Source organism: Lipomyces doorenjongii, assembly GCF_038497915.1.
Source record: "Lipomyces doorenjongii strain NRRL Y-27504 unplaced genomic scaffold V1508scaffold_10, whole genome shotgun sequence".
Classification (NCBI taxonomy): domain Eukaryota; kingdom Fungi; phylum Ascomycota; class Lipomycetes; order Lipomycetales; family Lipomycetaceae; genus Lipomyces; species Lipomyces doorenjongii.
This window is the reverse complement of record NW_027118077.1, coordinates 179,308-191,482: the sequence shown is the minus strand read 5'-3', so window position 1 is coordinate 191,482 and position 12,175 is coordinate 179,308. Positions and strand designations below refer to the sequence as shown.

The 12,175-nt window shown below is 46.2% G+C and overlaps 5 protein-coding genes and 1 non-coding gene across 6 annotated transcripts; 3 read left to right on the top strand and 3 right to left on the bottom strand.

The window, feature by feature from the left end:
- The first annotated feature begins 467 nt into the window (after positions 1 to 467).
- V1508DRAFT_382655 (uncharacterized protein) lies at positions 468 to 2,603 on the top strand. The gene is made up of 4 exons (XM_066937729.1): positions 468 to 1,233; positions 1,290 to 2,022; positions 2,082 to 2,141; positions 2,195 to 2,603. The coding sequence occupies exons 1-4, from the start codon at positions 871 to 873 to the stop codon at positions 2,245 to 2,247; spliced, it is 1,209 nt and encodes a 402-aa protein (XP_066797450.1). The 5' UTR covers positions 468 to 870; the 3' UTR covers positions 2,248 to 2,603.
- Positions 2,604 to 2,658: 55 nt separating this feature from the next.
- V1508DRAFT_t17 lies at positions 2,659 to 2,732 on the bottom strand. The gene has a single exon. It is a non-coding gene; the product is annotated as a tRNA-Ala (tRNA).
- A 1,602-nt stretch (positions 2,733 to 4,334) lies between these two features.
- Positions 4,335 to 6,650, top strand: V1508DRAFT_350875 (ferric reductase NAD binding domain-containing protein; the record flags this gene model as incomplete). The annotated part of the gene is made up of 4 exons (XM_066936796.1): positions 4,335 to 4,777; positions 4,837 to 5,302; positions 5,351 to 5,470; positions 5,523 to 6,650. 4 exons carry the CDS (start codon positions 4,335 to 4,337, stop codon positions 6,648 to 6,650), a joined length of 2,157 nt encoding a protein of 718 aa, XP_066797449.1.
- On the bottom strand, positions 6,401 to 7,453 carry V1508DRAFT_412675 (uncharacterized protein). The gene is made up of 3 exons (XM_066939659.1): positions 7,037 to 7,453; positions 6,878 to 6,982; positions 6,401 to 6,828 (listed from the first exon to the last, which is right to left on the bottom strand). Exons 1-3 carry the CDS (start codon positions 7,286 to 7,288, stop codon positions 6,814 to 6,816), a joined length of 372 nt encoding a protein of 123 aa, XP_066797448.1. The 5' UTR covers positions 7,289 to 7,453; the 3' UTR covers positions 6,401 to 6,813.
- Positions 7,454 to 7,541: 88 nt separating this feature from the next.
- On the top strand, positions 7,542 to 9,094 carry V1508DRAFT_412673 (Maf1 regulator-domain-containing protein). Its single transcript, XM_066939658.1, has 3 exons — positions 7,542 to 7,673; positions 7,825 to 8,349; positions 8,402 to 9,094. Exons 1-3 carry the CDS (start codon positions 7,668 to 7,670, stop codon positions 8,657 to 8,659), a joined length of 789 nt encoding a protein of 262 aa, XP_066797447.1. The 5' UTR covers positions 7,542 to 7,667; the 3' UTR covers positions 8,660 to 9,094.
- On the bottom strand, positions 9,062 to 12,060 carry V1508DRAFT_412672 (MCM2/3/5 family-domain-containing protein). Its single transcript, XM_066939657.1, has 3 exons — positions 11,726 to 12,060; positions 11,502 to 11,674; positions 9,062 to 11,449 (listed from the first exon to the last, which is right to left on the bottom strand). Exons 1-3 carry the CDS (start codon positions 11,944 to 11,946, stop codon positions 9,255 to 9,257), a joined length of 2,589 nt encoding a protein of 862 aa, XP_066797446.1. The 5' UTR covers positions 11,947 to 12,060; the 3' UTR covers positions 9,062 to 9,254.
- Between the last annotated feature and the right edge of the window lie 115 nt (positions 12,061 to 12,175).

The window sequence follows — 12,175 nt, the reverse complement described above, 5'->3', positions numbered from 1 at the left end:
TACGAGATCAAGGACCAAAATATACTACAGCTTTAATTAATCATCAAACAGATTAAATACTTGCCCGACTACCAGCACCAGTACACGACCGCGTCATTCATATCTCATGCTCCTGCTGAAATATTATATACATACATCTTCGTTTCTTAACAATTAAATTATGGCTTGGAGCTTCACACTTACAGGTGCGTCCCATTGACCAATACAGCCTTAGCGTATTATCTGTGCTTCACCGCACAGTTATATGCTCTGTGGTTAAGAAGCTGCGACATATGAATTGAAACCATGTAACGCTAACCAGCTTCTCTATATGATAATACACCAACTGTTGAGACAAATGCAACAATTATGCCTGTTAGCGGCCACAATAGCAACTGCCAAGGTTAGGCTAAGAGCAGTAATTGACAGTGCCCCCCTATAAACCCGCCATTGTATGTAAATACCTGCATTGTTCCACGACGGATCCCGTAGAATTTCTGCCAGCTGCATTGAATCCTTAGAAGGCTTTCATTTTCACGGTATAAGCCCCCTGGCCTGGTGGCCCTAAGAATTGATTGGAACCCCTTACAGATTGCGGCTTCTGAAAGCAACCCTGAACCAGCTGATTATACTCCAATGATGTCAAGGCAGAGTTTGAATGAGGTCGAAGGGCATCCGACAAACGATTGCGCGAGAGTTGCACACTGCTGAACCGAAAGAAAGAGCCTTGGTTCAAGACTAAATGCGCGTCCTTTGCACGTAGCATCGTCCCGGCCCCTGGTAATCCGTCAACCGCGACCTTTGACTATTTTAACTACTCTCTTAATTACGGTTTTCGTAAGTCGTCTAGAAGAACTTGTGTAGAAGGTTTCATCCCAATTGCGTTCATCAATGGCAACTACAGCAGGTCTAAAAAGGCAGCTACAAGACAACCACAACTCGACATCGGCTGTTAAGCGACAAACACTTTCCAGTGGTGCTACCGACAGCTCGACACAGCCTACTAGCAAAAACGGTGCTCAAAGCAAATCATCGAAAGCGTCGAAATTTAATGGCGCCTCCAACGAGGCGTGCTGGGTGTCTCTGAGATGCCTTGTGTCGAGTCGAGACGCCGCTGCATTGATTGGCCAGAATGGCGAGAACATCACGCTTGTGCGACAGACAGCAGGTGTGAGGTGCAGCTTTAGCGATAACATAAAAGGCGTGACGGAGCGAATAGTGACGATCAGTGGTCCTGTGGAAGGTGTTTCGAAGGCAAGCTTTTGGCTGTTGATCCTAAATAGATTGTCATAACTAACGACATATGTCAGGCATGTGGACTGTTAGTGCACACAATATTAGGTGAACCGCTGGATCAAAAGGCAACGGAATCAAAGAAATACAGTCTAAGGACAGTTATTCCACATAAGGCAATGGGGCCAATTATAGGCAAAGCAGGCGCAAGGCTACGCGAGATCAGGGAATCTTCGGGCACGACCTTGTCGGTCTCTGAGACATTGCTACCTCTCTCTAATGAAAGGTCGTTGCTTATACATGGAGATGCGGACGCAATACAGCATGCGGCATTGATGATCTGCCAGCATCTCTTGGATCAGTCTGAAAAGCTATCATTAGCGAATGTGCAATATTACAACCCTCTGCCGATGTGCGGAATATTTGGTCACCTAAGTCACTGGCAACTATATGTTGAGAAGAACGTCGCAACACCAGTAAATCCATATGGTGTTTCGCCTAACGGATACAGTGCCGCAGACTACGCCGCTCAACTCGGTATTGCAGATGTAACAACAGAAGAACCGACGTTGACGCCGGAGCCGAGATCAGCTACCAAAGAATCTGCACAACGGCCACCTATTGTTCCTAGTGTGCAAGCAGCGACATCTGTTCAGAGTGCTCAACAGCAGGCCCAGCAGGCTCTTCCTGGCCAGCCAATGACTCAGCAGATATATATCCCCAATGATATGGTTGGCGCTATTATCGGAAAAGGTGGCATGAAGATCAACGAAATTCGTCAACTATCTGGATCAAACATCAAGATTAATGGTAGGTAATATTTGCGCTTTACTATGACAAATCTTGAGCTTACAAGTATCTTATTGCAGAGCCACAAGATAACAGCAATGAACGGCTGGTTACAATAACGGGTACCTCAGAATGCAATCGTAAGTTTCGCACCATCTAGACCTGAAGTATTAGCGATACTGACTTTCTTCAGAGATGGCACTATACTTGCTTCACTCAAGATTGGAAAACGAGAAGAAACGTTAATACAAGGATGGGACGTTAAGCAGTTGTACCATGGGCAATGTAAGATTTATTTGGGATGTTAATTACTGAAGATAGCCAAAAGTAGTGCTGCTTTAAATTTGTAGCAATTTTGTAGCAATTTAACTTGAGAGAATTGGAGTTTTCTAAATTTGTGACGCAGGCGACACGGAGATATGGTACCGCAGTGCTGACATGTACTAATAAGAGCAAAGACAGCACCCTGTATTTATGAAAGTGCTTCCAATAGGTAGGGAAATAGATATCGATCGCGCAAGCTATATAGGTGTGATATTACGCGTTGCCATGTTTCTTTATTTATGTTCCAAAAATTTAGAGTACAACAGGGTATTAAGAACTATAAAAACCAACGAATTCAAATGGTAGATACGAAGTGCAAAAATAAAAATTTATTGGACAACACCGGAATCGAACCGGGGACCTCCCGCATGCTAAGCGGATGTGATAACCAACTACACCAGATGCCCTCTTGAGATTTTATCTCCCAAATAGTGCTTAGGTTCTGCATCCTTTCGCAGCTCAGGAACGGTTTCTTTGTCGTTTTTCCGTTGCTTTTGTCGCGTTCAGCTTATTTTTTCTTTGTCTAGTTGGTCCCCGTTCCCTCACTGCTGTTCTGCTGGGTCCCTTCCAGCTATGCTACCTTCCATGCCTCCCCTCGCCGGAGCGGACAGCGCCCTGGCTCCCTAGGCTTCGTGACCCTGGGGTTCCCTGCGTTGCGGTCTCTGGCTTGATCACCCAGTTTCCCCTTCGCTTCTGCATCTTTCGCGCTGGGTGCTCACTTCTCCGGTTCCCTCCCCGGGTAGTTGCCCCCCACCCTTCTCTTTATCGTCCTCGATTCGGACGTGGATGGTCCTCTCTGGTGGCGGGCTGCCTGGGTTGCTGTTATAGCCTCCTGGCCCAGGCAGGCAGCTGGTGCTGGCGCCTTCGGCCTTATTTCCTCCTTTTTTTTCTTTCTTTTTTTCATTTACATAGCTTGTACTATACTTCTCTTCATCTTGTATACATAGCAGTCCTCAATAGGACGCTGGGTTACATGTTCATTTGTTTTTCAGCCCATAATGTATATAGTTACTAATACATCGGCTTTTTCAATCAAAAAAACTGCCGCTTTGCTTCGTTAACTAACTATTGTATATTTTGTATTGACAACTAGCTTCAAGCAAAAAAAGATCTTTCTTGTCTTTCTTTCCTTGTCCATCTTTGTCTTGTTCGTTTAGTTTCATCCTCTTTATTTTCAGTCCGTAATATATAGTAGCCTCTCGAGACAATAAAATGTAATACCAACCCAAAAAAACCCGTCGCCTAGCAAAATTGTCGCAAACAATACTATATTGCATGCTCCACGAAAAAAATTCAATCCAAAAAGTACTCAGTTTGTAAATTGTGGATAAAAGCTTTGGGATCAATAAAGTATATCCCTCCTCAGCCCGCAAGCATAAAGTTTATGAATACCTATATTATGTGCCCAACAACCCGGAGGATTTCCCTACGCCTTTGTCAAATGGATGTTCGTTTTTATAAATTCTCGTATAGATTCTCGAGACAAAGTCTATACATATGCGAATTCGGGGCGAGTAGCTAGGCGCTGAGCCTTGGCAAGGAAGGCGGGACCACATAAGATCTCGGCATTTTGTTCGTAAGTTCAAAATCCGGTGTTTGGTGGCTCTCTAATACAATGTGTAAGAGTATGCGCGTCAAATGTCGGGTCACAGTAGCATATATAATAAGCTACGCAATTTAATAAACTTTCACATAATTCATAGCTCGTGCCCCTGGAACGCCAGTTTGAGGCATCTTAGACAGACTTCATATTGTCGAATCTAAGCCCGGCCGCGCAGGAGCCTGGGCCAGTGGATATCGAGATGGATTCTCTTCATTGTTCTAGGATGTATCACTGTCGTTGGGTTTCAGCTATAACGCCGTTGCAAAAAAATAGCCTGCGATTCTGCATTCTGTCCGAACTGTTCGATCTGTCAAGTTATTCATATATAGCATTTCAGGACATCTATCTCGCCAGATTAACAAGCCTATTCCTCACGCGCAGCGCAACTTGACCCCTCCCGGGAACAATGCCGAAACATTACACGTTCATTGCTATATCAGCCTGCTTAGTTCCGGCATTCGCTGCATCAAGTCTTTGCGAAGCAACGTGTATCGCATATCTTCAGCAATTCAAGCTCGAGGGATGTTGGACCGATAAGATAACAATGCCATGCTGCTCCAGCTTCCAGTACGTAGAATCCTACACCCTATGCATAGCACATTGTAGCGTGAAGGAGCGATTAGCTGCTTGGAAATCATTCAGACAAGTATGCGGGATATCTACTTGCGGCGGCAATAATAGCTATGACGACGTGTACTGTACAGCATTGGACAGCAATATCAGTGAGCAGGATGCTCTGACGAGGGATGGATCACATACGGCAGTTAATATATCTTGGGAGAATTTTGCGGCATGGTCTGCGTATCAGGACGCTACAGCCAGAAATTCAAGGAATAGCAAAATTTTCGGGTGATTCTGAGCCTACACTTCGAATAGCCAAAAGTATTATGTGCTAACGCGGGCTATAGAGCCATTTTGGCTGGTTACTGGGCACTACTTATAGCGATCAGTTGGTTTTCGAAGCTCTACTATCATATTTGCCCTGCCCATGTCAGCGTACGAGGCAGACTATCGGCCTATATTCAGAAACACATTATCCTACCCCCGCTATATGGATCTAGACATGCGGAACCGATACTGATTTATGGCGTTCCTGTGACTACTATCCCCCTGCGGTGGCAAGCATATTCATGCGTGCTCTTCTTGGTTCTGAATCTCATATTTCTAGTAGCAGAATTTAATGTCACTGGTGCGGCGTCTTTGGTAATAGATGAAACCTCACAGGCGGCATTGTATGCAGCGAATAGGTCCGGTATTATGGCGGTCACTCTGATGGTTCCACTACTGCAATTTGCTGGCAGAAATTCTTTACTCACCCGAATGACTGGGTGGTCAAATGATACATTCAAGCTATTTCATCGATGGACGGCTAGAGTATGCGTAACGTCTTTCTCGTCGTGTCTGGTCTCTAACTTATAGCAGACACTGGTTTTGGACTCTCTAGTCCATTCGATCTGTATTACGGCGTATTACTTGCGCAACGGCGGTGCATCAAGGTACCGCGCGGTCATTCTCCGCAACATCAATATATTTGGAATATTGGTAAGTATTGCATTATACTAACACTTTCTGTCACACATCTAACGAACCTCAGGGAGTTGTTGCGAGTTGCATGATTTTGATACAAGCACAGTATGTATTTCAACGATATTGGTATGAGATCTTTCTCACCCTGCACCTCGTCTTGACAATCGTCTTTTTCATCGCACTGCGTATACATCTCTCCAACTACACATTTGTATACTATCTCTACGTCGCGGTCACAATTTACGCCGTCGACCGCCTAATTCGTCTAGTTCGCGTTCTATCCGGCAATGTATCTGGCTACGCCGAAATCCACGCCAACGCCGACGCAACACAAATCATCATCAAACCACTAGTTCCGTTCAAATATCGGCCCGGCCAGTACGCGTTTTTGTATGTCTTGCGATTCAATCTTTGGCAATCAAATCCATTTAGTGTAGTCCAGACACGTGATAACAAGTATATCTTTGTTGCGAAGCGCCGGCGGGGTGTCACGTCTAAGTTACATGGATATGCGGTCGACCGAGACACGCATCGTGCCCGTATTTGGCTAGAGGGACCACATGGGACGTCATACCCTTTCGGAAAATATGAATCTGTGTTATTACTGGCAGGAGGTATTGGAATTACGGCAGCAATATCGTATGCTGTGCATCTTAAAGATAAGGGACGAAAGCAGCAAGTTGCCTTTCTCTGGGTTGTTAGGGAGAAGGCAAGTGTGAGCTGGATTGCTTCTCAGTTGAGACATATTGCAGAAAATGACTTTATCGAAGTTCACGTTTTCGTGACGTCTGGGGAGAAGGAGGCTGCGGAGGGAAAAATAGAAATATTTCAGTTTGAGGAAGTTATGGATGGTGACGATTTGAGCAGCCTCTCAGATTGTAGGACTGTCTTTGAAATGGATCTTGATGACGATGACAGGCTATATAAGGAACCAGTATTTGACGATAACTACGACAGCAATGGCATGTCGGAACAGTTGTTTGATAAGTTCTTTCCTTCAACTGTACATTTCCATTACTATAGACCCCGTATTTCAAGGATTGTTCGCGACTCGATGAACCATGAATCGAAAAGCCTGGCAGTGTTTGCCTGTGGTCCTGTCAGGATGCTTGATGAGGCGCGGTCAGCTGTCCTTGAAAATTTGGACGATAAAAGCGGAAAAAGAATTGACTACTTTGAGGATGCGTTTGCTTAGTCGCACCAATTGATATTATAATGGAGCTAATAATGGCTGATTTATCCTATATTCGATTCCGTAATTTCATATCCAATGCAATTTGTTAATATATTACAAGCGTTAATCCACAGCACAGGAAAAAAACCCCTTGATTCGTATTATTCATGTGGCTGCGCCGAACTTAGCCGGGTCCGATCTGGCGCGTGTTAGCTTAGAAGAATTTGATATTAATCGCGATTGCTTACCTTGGGCATGTCATTATGGTCAGTGAGTCCGCTAAGATACTTGTTGTACTCCTCGACTTCCTCACGGTGCGACTTTGATGCCTTTTTCTCTAGTATTTTTTCCAGCTGCAATTCCGTCAGTGTCGGTCCTAATATTGTTTCGTAATATGCTGTTCTTACCCTCTTTCGTTGAACCTCTTCAAATTTACGCTCTGCATCGGTCTTATTGTCTACTTCAGGAATAATTGATTTAGCATTTTCTGTTGTAGTCGAATCGACTTTTCCGTCACTGTGCGAACTTGAAGTTGTGGACTCCGTTGGTAGCTTTTCTGTGTTAAATTTTTCTGTTTTCTTCTTCTTCTTCTTGTCGATTTTTGCACCTTTTAGACGAAGACCGCCACCTGAAACATTGGCATATACGTCGCCACCCATGTGGCTGTCAGCTGCTAAGAAGTGGCTGCGTGGATCCGGGGGACTATGATTCAAATGACAACATGGAGGTCCTCCCTCAGGGAGGTTAAATGGTTGATGACCACAACTCACTGGGCCTGCTTGGGACTATTGGCACCGAGAGTCCCGTACAAGTCTCCCAACCCTAGCCCACAACGAACCACCTCGCATGGTCCGGGCGCAGCTGCTGTTGCAGCGGCACGCCGCTCTCGCCCCATCGCTTCATCGCTGCATATGTCTCCCTCCGCCTTAGCTACGGCTGCTCTCTTCTCGTTCAGATGTTCGCGTCTCGTTGTATTCAACAACACCCATCCCAGCCTCTATTATCCAGGGTTGAAATATAATCAGTCTGATTGTTACCATGAAGGTATGCTCTGCCTCACTCTTACATTGCATCATAATGACTTGTGTTCGCCAATGGCACATATCCGATTCCCCTTATCTGGCTATCCTCTGGCTATCAACTGTGCTTCATACACGCCAATGGTGTTGCAGAACAACTGCTAACGTAATTCTAGTTCGTGGAAATACAGGACCTGGAATTAATTAATTCCGCTCTGGAGTTCGATACTCCTGATTGCAAGGTAGTTGGCGGCTGCGATCTGTATACCACAAAGGCTGCAGGGGGGGATAAGAAGCTATATAAGTCCATCGACAAGCAACTAAATTCCATGTACCAAGAAAATCTGATGCTGTCGTCATCGCTCAGTCCACCATCCTTCTCTCCGCCAACTGAGCGCGGAATGCTCTCAAAGTCGTCCGAAAATACGCTATCTTCGTCGCTTTTAGCTGGGTCGTCTCTCGGATCGTCGCCATTCGGTCCTCTCGACCAGGTTTCTTCCCGGCGCACTTTCGCTTACCTTATCGCTGTTTTGAACGCGAGTCATCCAGACCATGATTTCTCATCCCTGCGGCCTGTTGATTTTAAGCGTGAGCGGAGTGCAAACCAGGTTGTTAATGCGTTTAACAATACGCTGTTTGGCGTCGGCATGCCAGTTCCACCGAGATTGTGGGAGATCGTGGACAGCCATATTGACTTAAAGGTTTGCACATGTTGGAGTAAACCAACAGAAACTTGAATTGACTCGGATCTAGGATTGCGTTATCTATAGTCATACGCCATCGCCGTCATTTCTAGCAGATGAGCCGGGTACGATATGGTCCATGATGTGGTTCTTCTTCAACAAACGTCGCAAACGAGTTGCGTACTTATTCTTGAAGGGAATTCGACACTCGTATCACCTACAATCATCGAGACGTAATTCGCGACATGAGGATGGAAATATATCCGATGAAATGGAAGATTATGAGTCCGAGGATGAAGTTGTCGGCGATCTGGAAATGGACGAGTGAACAATAACACTTTGCGCAACAACTACATGTATTTTTAGCTCCATATTCTTGCTTCTTAGTTTCCTTTGGTGTTTGCTACTCCGGTATTGTCGCTATAAGTTGGCGTGGGCCATAAAGGTATGGCGCATAGGTTTGCCGCTACGATCTTTCTGGCAATCTCAGTCTTTAGTCGTTTCTATTAATTGTTGCGCTAGAATCTTATTTGTATATTTACTATTGGTTTAGCATATCTCTGTTTGAATTAGTGTATAAGTGTATAGGTGGTAACAATGGTGTATATCGGTGGTTATTGACAGGTTTGGATTGGGCGGGACGCTGTGGAGCACGCAGTGTATTTGTTTTCTGTTCGTTTAGTTTATGCTATTGTCGATATAATTCGACTTAAGCTGTGTATTCTAGGACTGTTCTTCATAATATGAAATCTAATCTATTTAATACAGCAAGGACGGTACACAGATAAACCACAAAGCATTACGTACTCCAGAAACCTTAAATACACAAATATTAGCACATTTACATACAAGATACGTGGACTTTCCCATCTACAACTAATACATTTCTGTCACCTATAAACCCGCATGGCTACAACATGCTTCTACTCATCATCGAACTCGTCGCTCGCGGCTGCCCTCCCACGGTGACCCGCGTTACTGCCAGGAGGAAGCATGTACTTCATAAAGCTTCGCTGGAGACTCTTCTTAACACTAACCTTCTGCGCCCCAACAAACGACTGGATCGTAACTTTAATCGCTCGGTCAATGTCGTATGCAGAGACGTACTCTGACAACCGCATCTTCGCGAACGACTCTGACAACCGGAGTATAGACTCGAGATGACGAACCGTGATGGGATAACTACCCGTCGCTAGACTTTCGCGTCGCATGTCCCCGTAGAGTTTCGAAATCTTGTCTTCGTCCAGGTAGTGCAGTTTTGGTCTAACTCGATCTTTGGCGTAGTGAATGTACTTTGCAAGCAGGTCCTGTTGTATAGGTGCGATCGACTCTTTCTGCCCTTTCCGTGGAGACTGGTTCAAGACATCCGACTCTCCGGTATTTGAGGTATCGTTCTGAGAAAGCGACGTAGCGTTTTCCATATCCTCATCGATATCCTCATCATTTTCATCCTCGTTGCCAGGATGCGACCGGCCATGCGACTCTATCACGAACTTGGCCAGCCGGCCATCAGTCTCCGAGTCCACCAGATCCCGCACAACACACAGAACATCAAATCGCGACAAAATGGGCTCCGTCAAATTCACGTTCTGTCCAAAGGGGACGGTCGAGTTATATCTTCCGCCGTTGGGATTCGCCGCTGCGATAATTGCGCAGCGCGCTTGCAGAGTGGTGACTATACCGGCTTTCGAAATCGAAATGCTTTGTTGCTCCATTGCTTCATGGATAGAGGTCCGGTCTTGGTCATTCATCTTGTCGAACTCGTCAATTAGGCAGACGCCTTTGTCCGCGAGTACCAAAGCACCGCCTTCGAGAGTCCATTCGTTGGTGATCGGGTCGCGGCGGACAGAGGCAGTTAGACCAACTGCGGATGCCCCCTGACCTGTAGCAAAAACCGCACGATGAGCGGTCTTCTCGGCATATTTCAAGAACTGAGATTTCGCGGTACCCGGATCACCAAGGAGAAGGACGTTGATGTCACCACGGATGGAGTGCTTTCCATTTATATCCTTCGGAACACCGCCAAAAAGCGAGCACGCGATGGCAGTTTTAATGTCTTCGTGGCCATAGATGGAAGGAGCAATCGATGCAATAATCTTATCTGCAATATTTGGCTGACGGGACAGTTGTCTGATTACCAACTCATCCTCCTCAGTACATAGCTTACCATCGCCACGAGAATCTCGCCGTTGGACAAGGTTAGCCTCTATAATAGTAGCGAAGACAGGGAATCCATTTTTAGCGTTGAGCTGACCGTCATATGTGTTCTTGTAAATACCAGTAACCTCGATCTCGTCACCAGGTTTCGCACTATCGATCAGATCCCATAACAAGATCACTTCTCTGTGCCGCGGTAGACGGCCAGCAGGAACTGTGCCTGGCGACTCCTGTAGAGTGATCTTTTGATAGTTCCTGTAAACTGTCTTGTCGGTGTTGATAGTGAACCCAGTTTTTGCCTGGCAGTTGTGGCAGAACGATACCTTCACCTCGGTATCCGACTCTTGGAAAAACGGGCCAAGCACGACGTTACATTTCGTGCAATTAAACTTAACATATTTTAATTGCGGGAACACGCCCGTGCGCCTAGTCACGACACCCGTGACGCACACTAAGGTATTCAAATGCACTTCCCGCAACTCCCGCAGCGGGCGCACGTTTGGCACGTCAGAAATGCGAACATGGATTTCGAGATGGATTCGGGAATAATCTGGATAATGCAGTTCCGTGACTTCCATCGCGACGACGTCGAAAATCTTTAACATCTCGGCTGGGGCGAAAAGAAGAAATCGTGCGAGCACGGATTTGGCTTCGAGGAGGTGCTTGTAGCTGACCTCGATGGACTCGCTATTGACTTCACCGAGTATTCGGATCCGAGACCCGTAGACTGACCTCCCGTTGTCGTCGATGTATTCGAATAGGAAGTTCTTGAATTCGCGGGCGATCGACCTGTGCACGGCTGGTTGTGTTACCCATTCTGCGATAGACGGGGCCTTTACGTCAGCGAGTGCGTTGAGGGAGATCTCGTCCATAAAGGGATCTTCGTCTGACAAGTCTGGATCTTCATCATACGCGTTTCGTCGACGACGGTGGGTAGGGAGCTCGAGGTCCATATCATCATCTACATGCACGCATTAGTATCATCACTTCTCCAAATAAGCGAATTAGCCTACCGTCCAAAAACGCATCAGGAAGCCCCCGACGCTGTTGCAGCGCTCGATCACGACGGTTAAGCAATTGATCGACCTGACGGCGATCATCGATCTCCATATCCTCATAGTCGTCATCATCAATATCCCGAGCACCAAGGTTATAGGTGTTGTTCTGGTCAAGATTCGCGTAATCCCTAGTAACATCTTAGGCAGGCATCCTATCTAACGTCAACGCACATACGAACCGCTCCAAGTTGTCGCCGAACAGGTCGATACCATCTTCTTCCTCCGCTTGTTCCTCCAGAGCGTCGATCAGATCGTCGTTATCGAGTTCATTATTTTCTGGTTCATCATCGAATGGCAGTGGAGGGGGTGACGACGGTGGGAGCGACGACGGCGGAGCAGACGGTAGATTGTCGTCCTCGGAATCAGAACCGTCTTTCGCCTGTCTTTTTCTTGATGACATTGGTCTCTTGAAAAGTATTGTACAGTACTAGGAATATAAATTCTCTGTATATGATTCGAGAGTAATATACGCCTCGTGAGTTGGAAAAGAGAAATTCAGGAGTGCAAGTCGAGGAGACGAAGGCAGGGGTAAATTTTGGTTGCGGCGTTGCTTTAAAATCCCATTGCGACGCGTCGCGCGTCTCCAAATTTGACGCGTGGAGCAGCGCGCTTGTGTCATCGGACTAAAA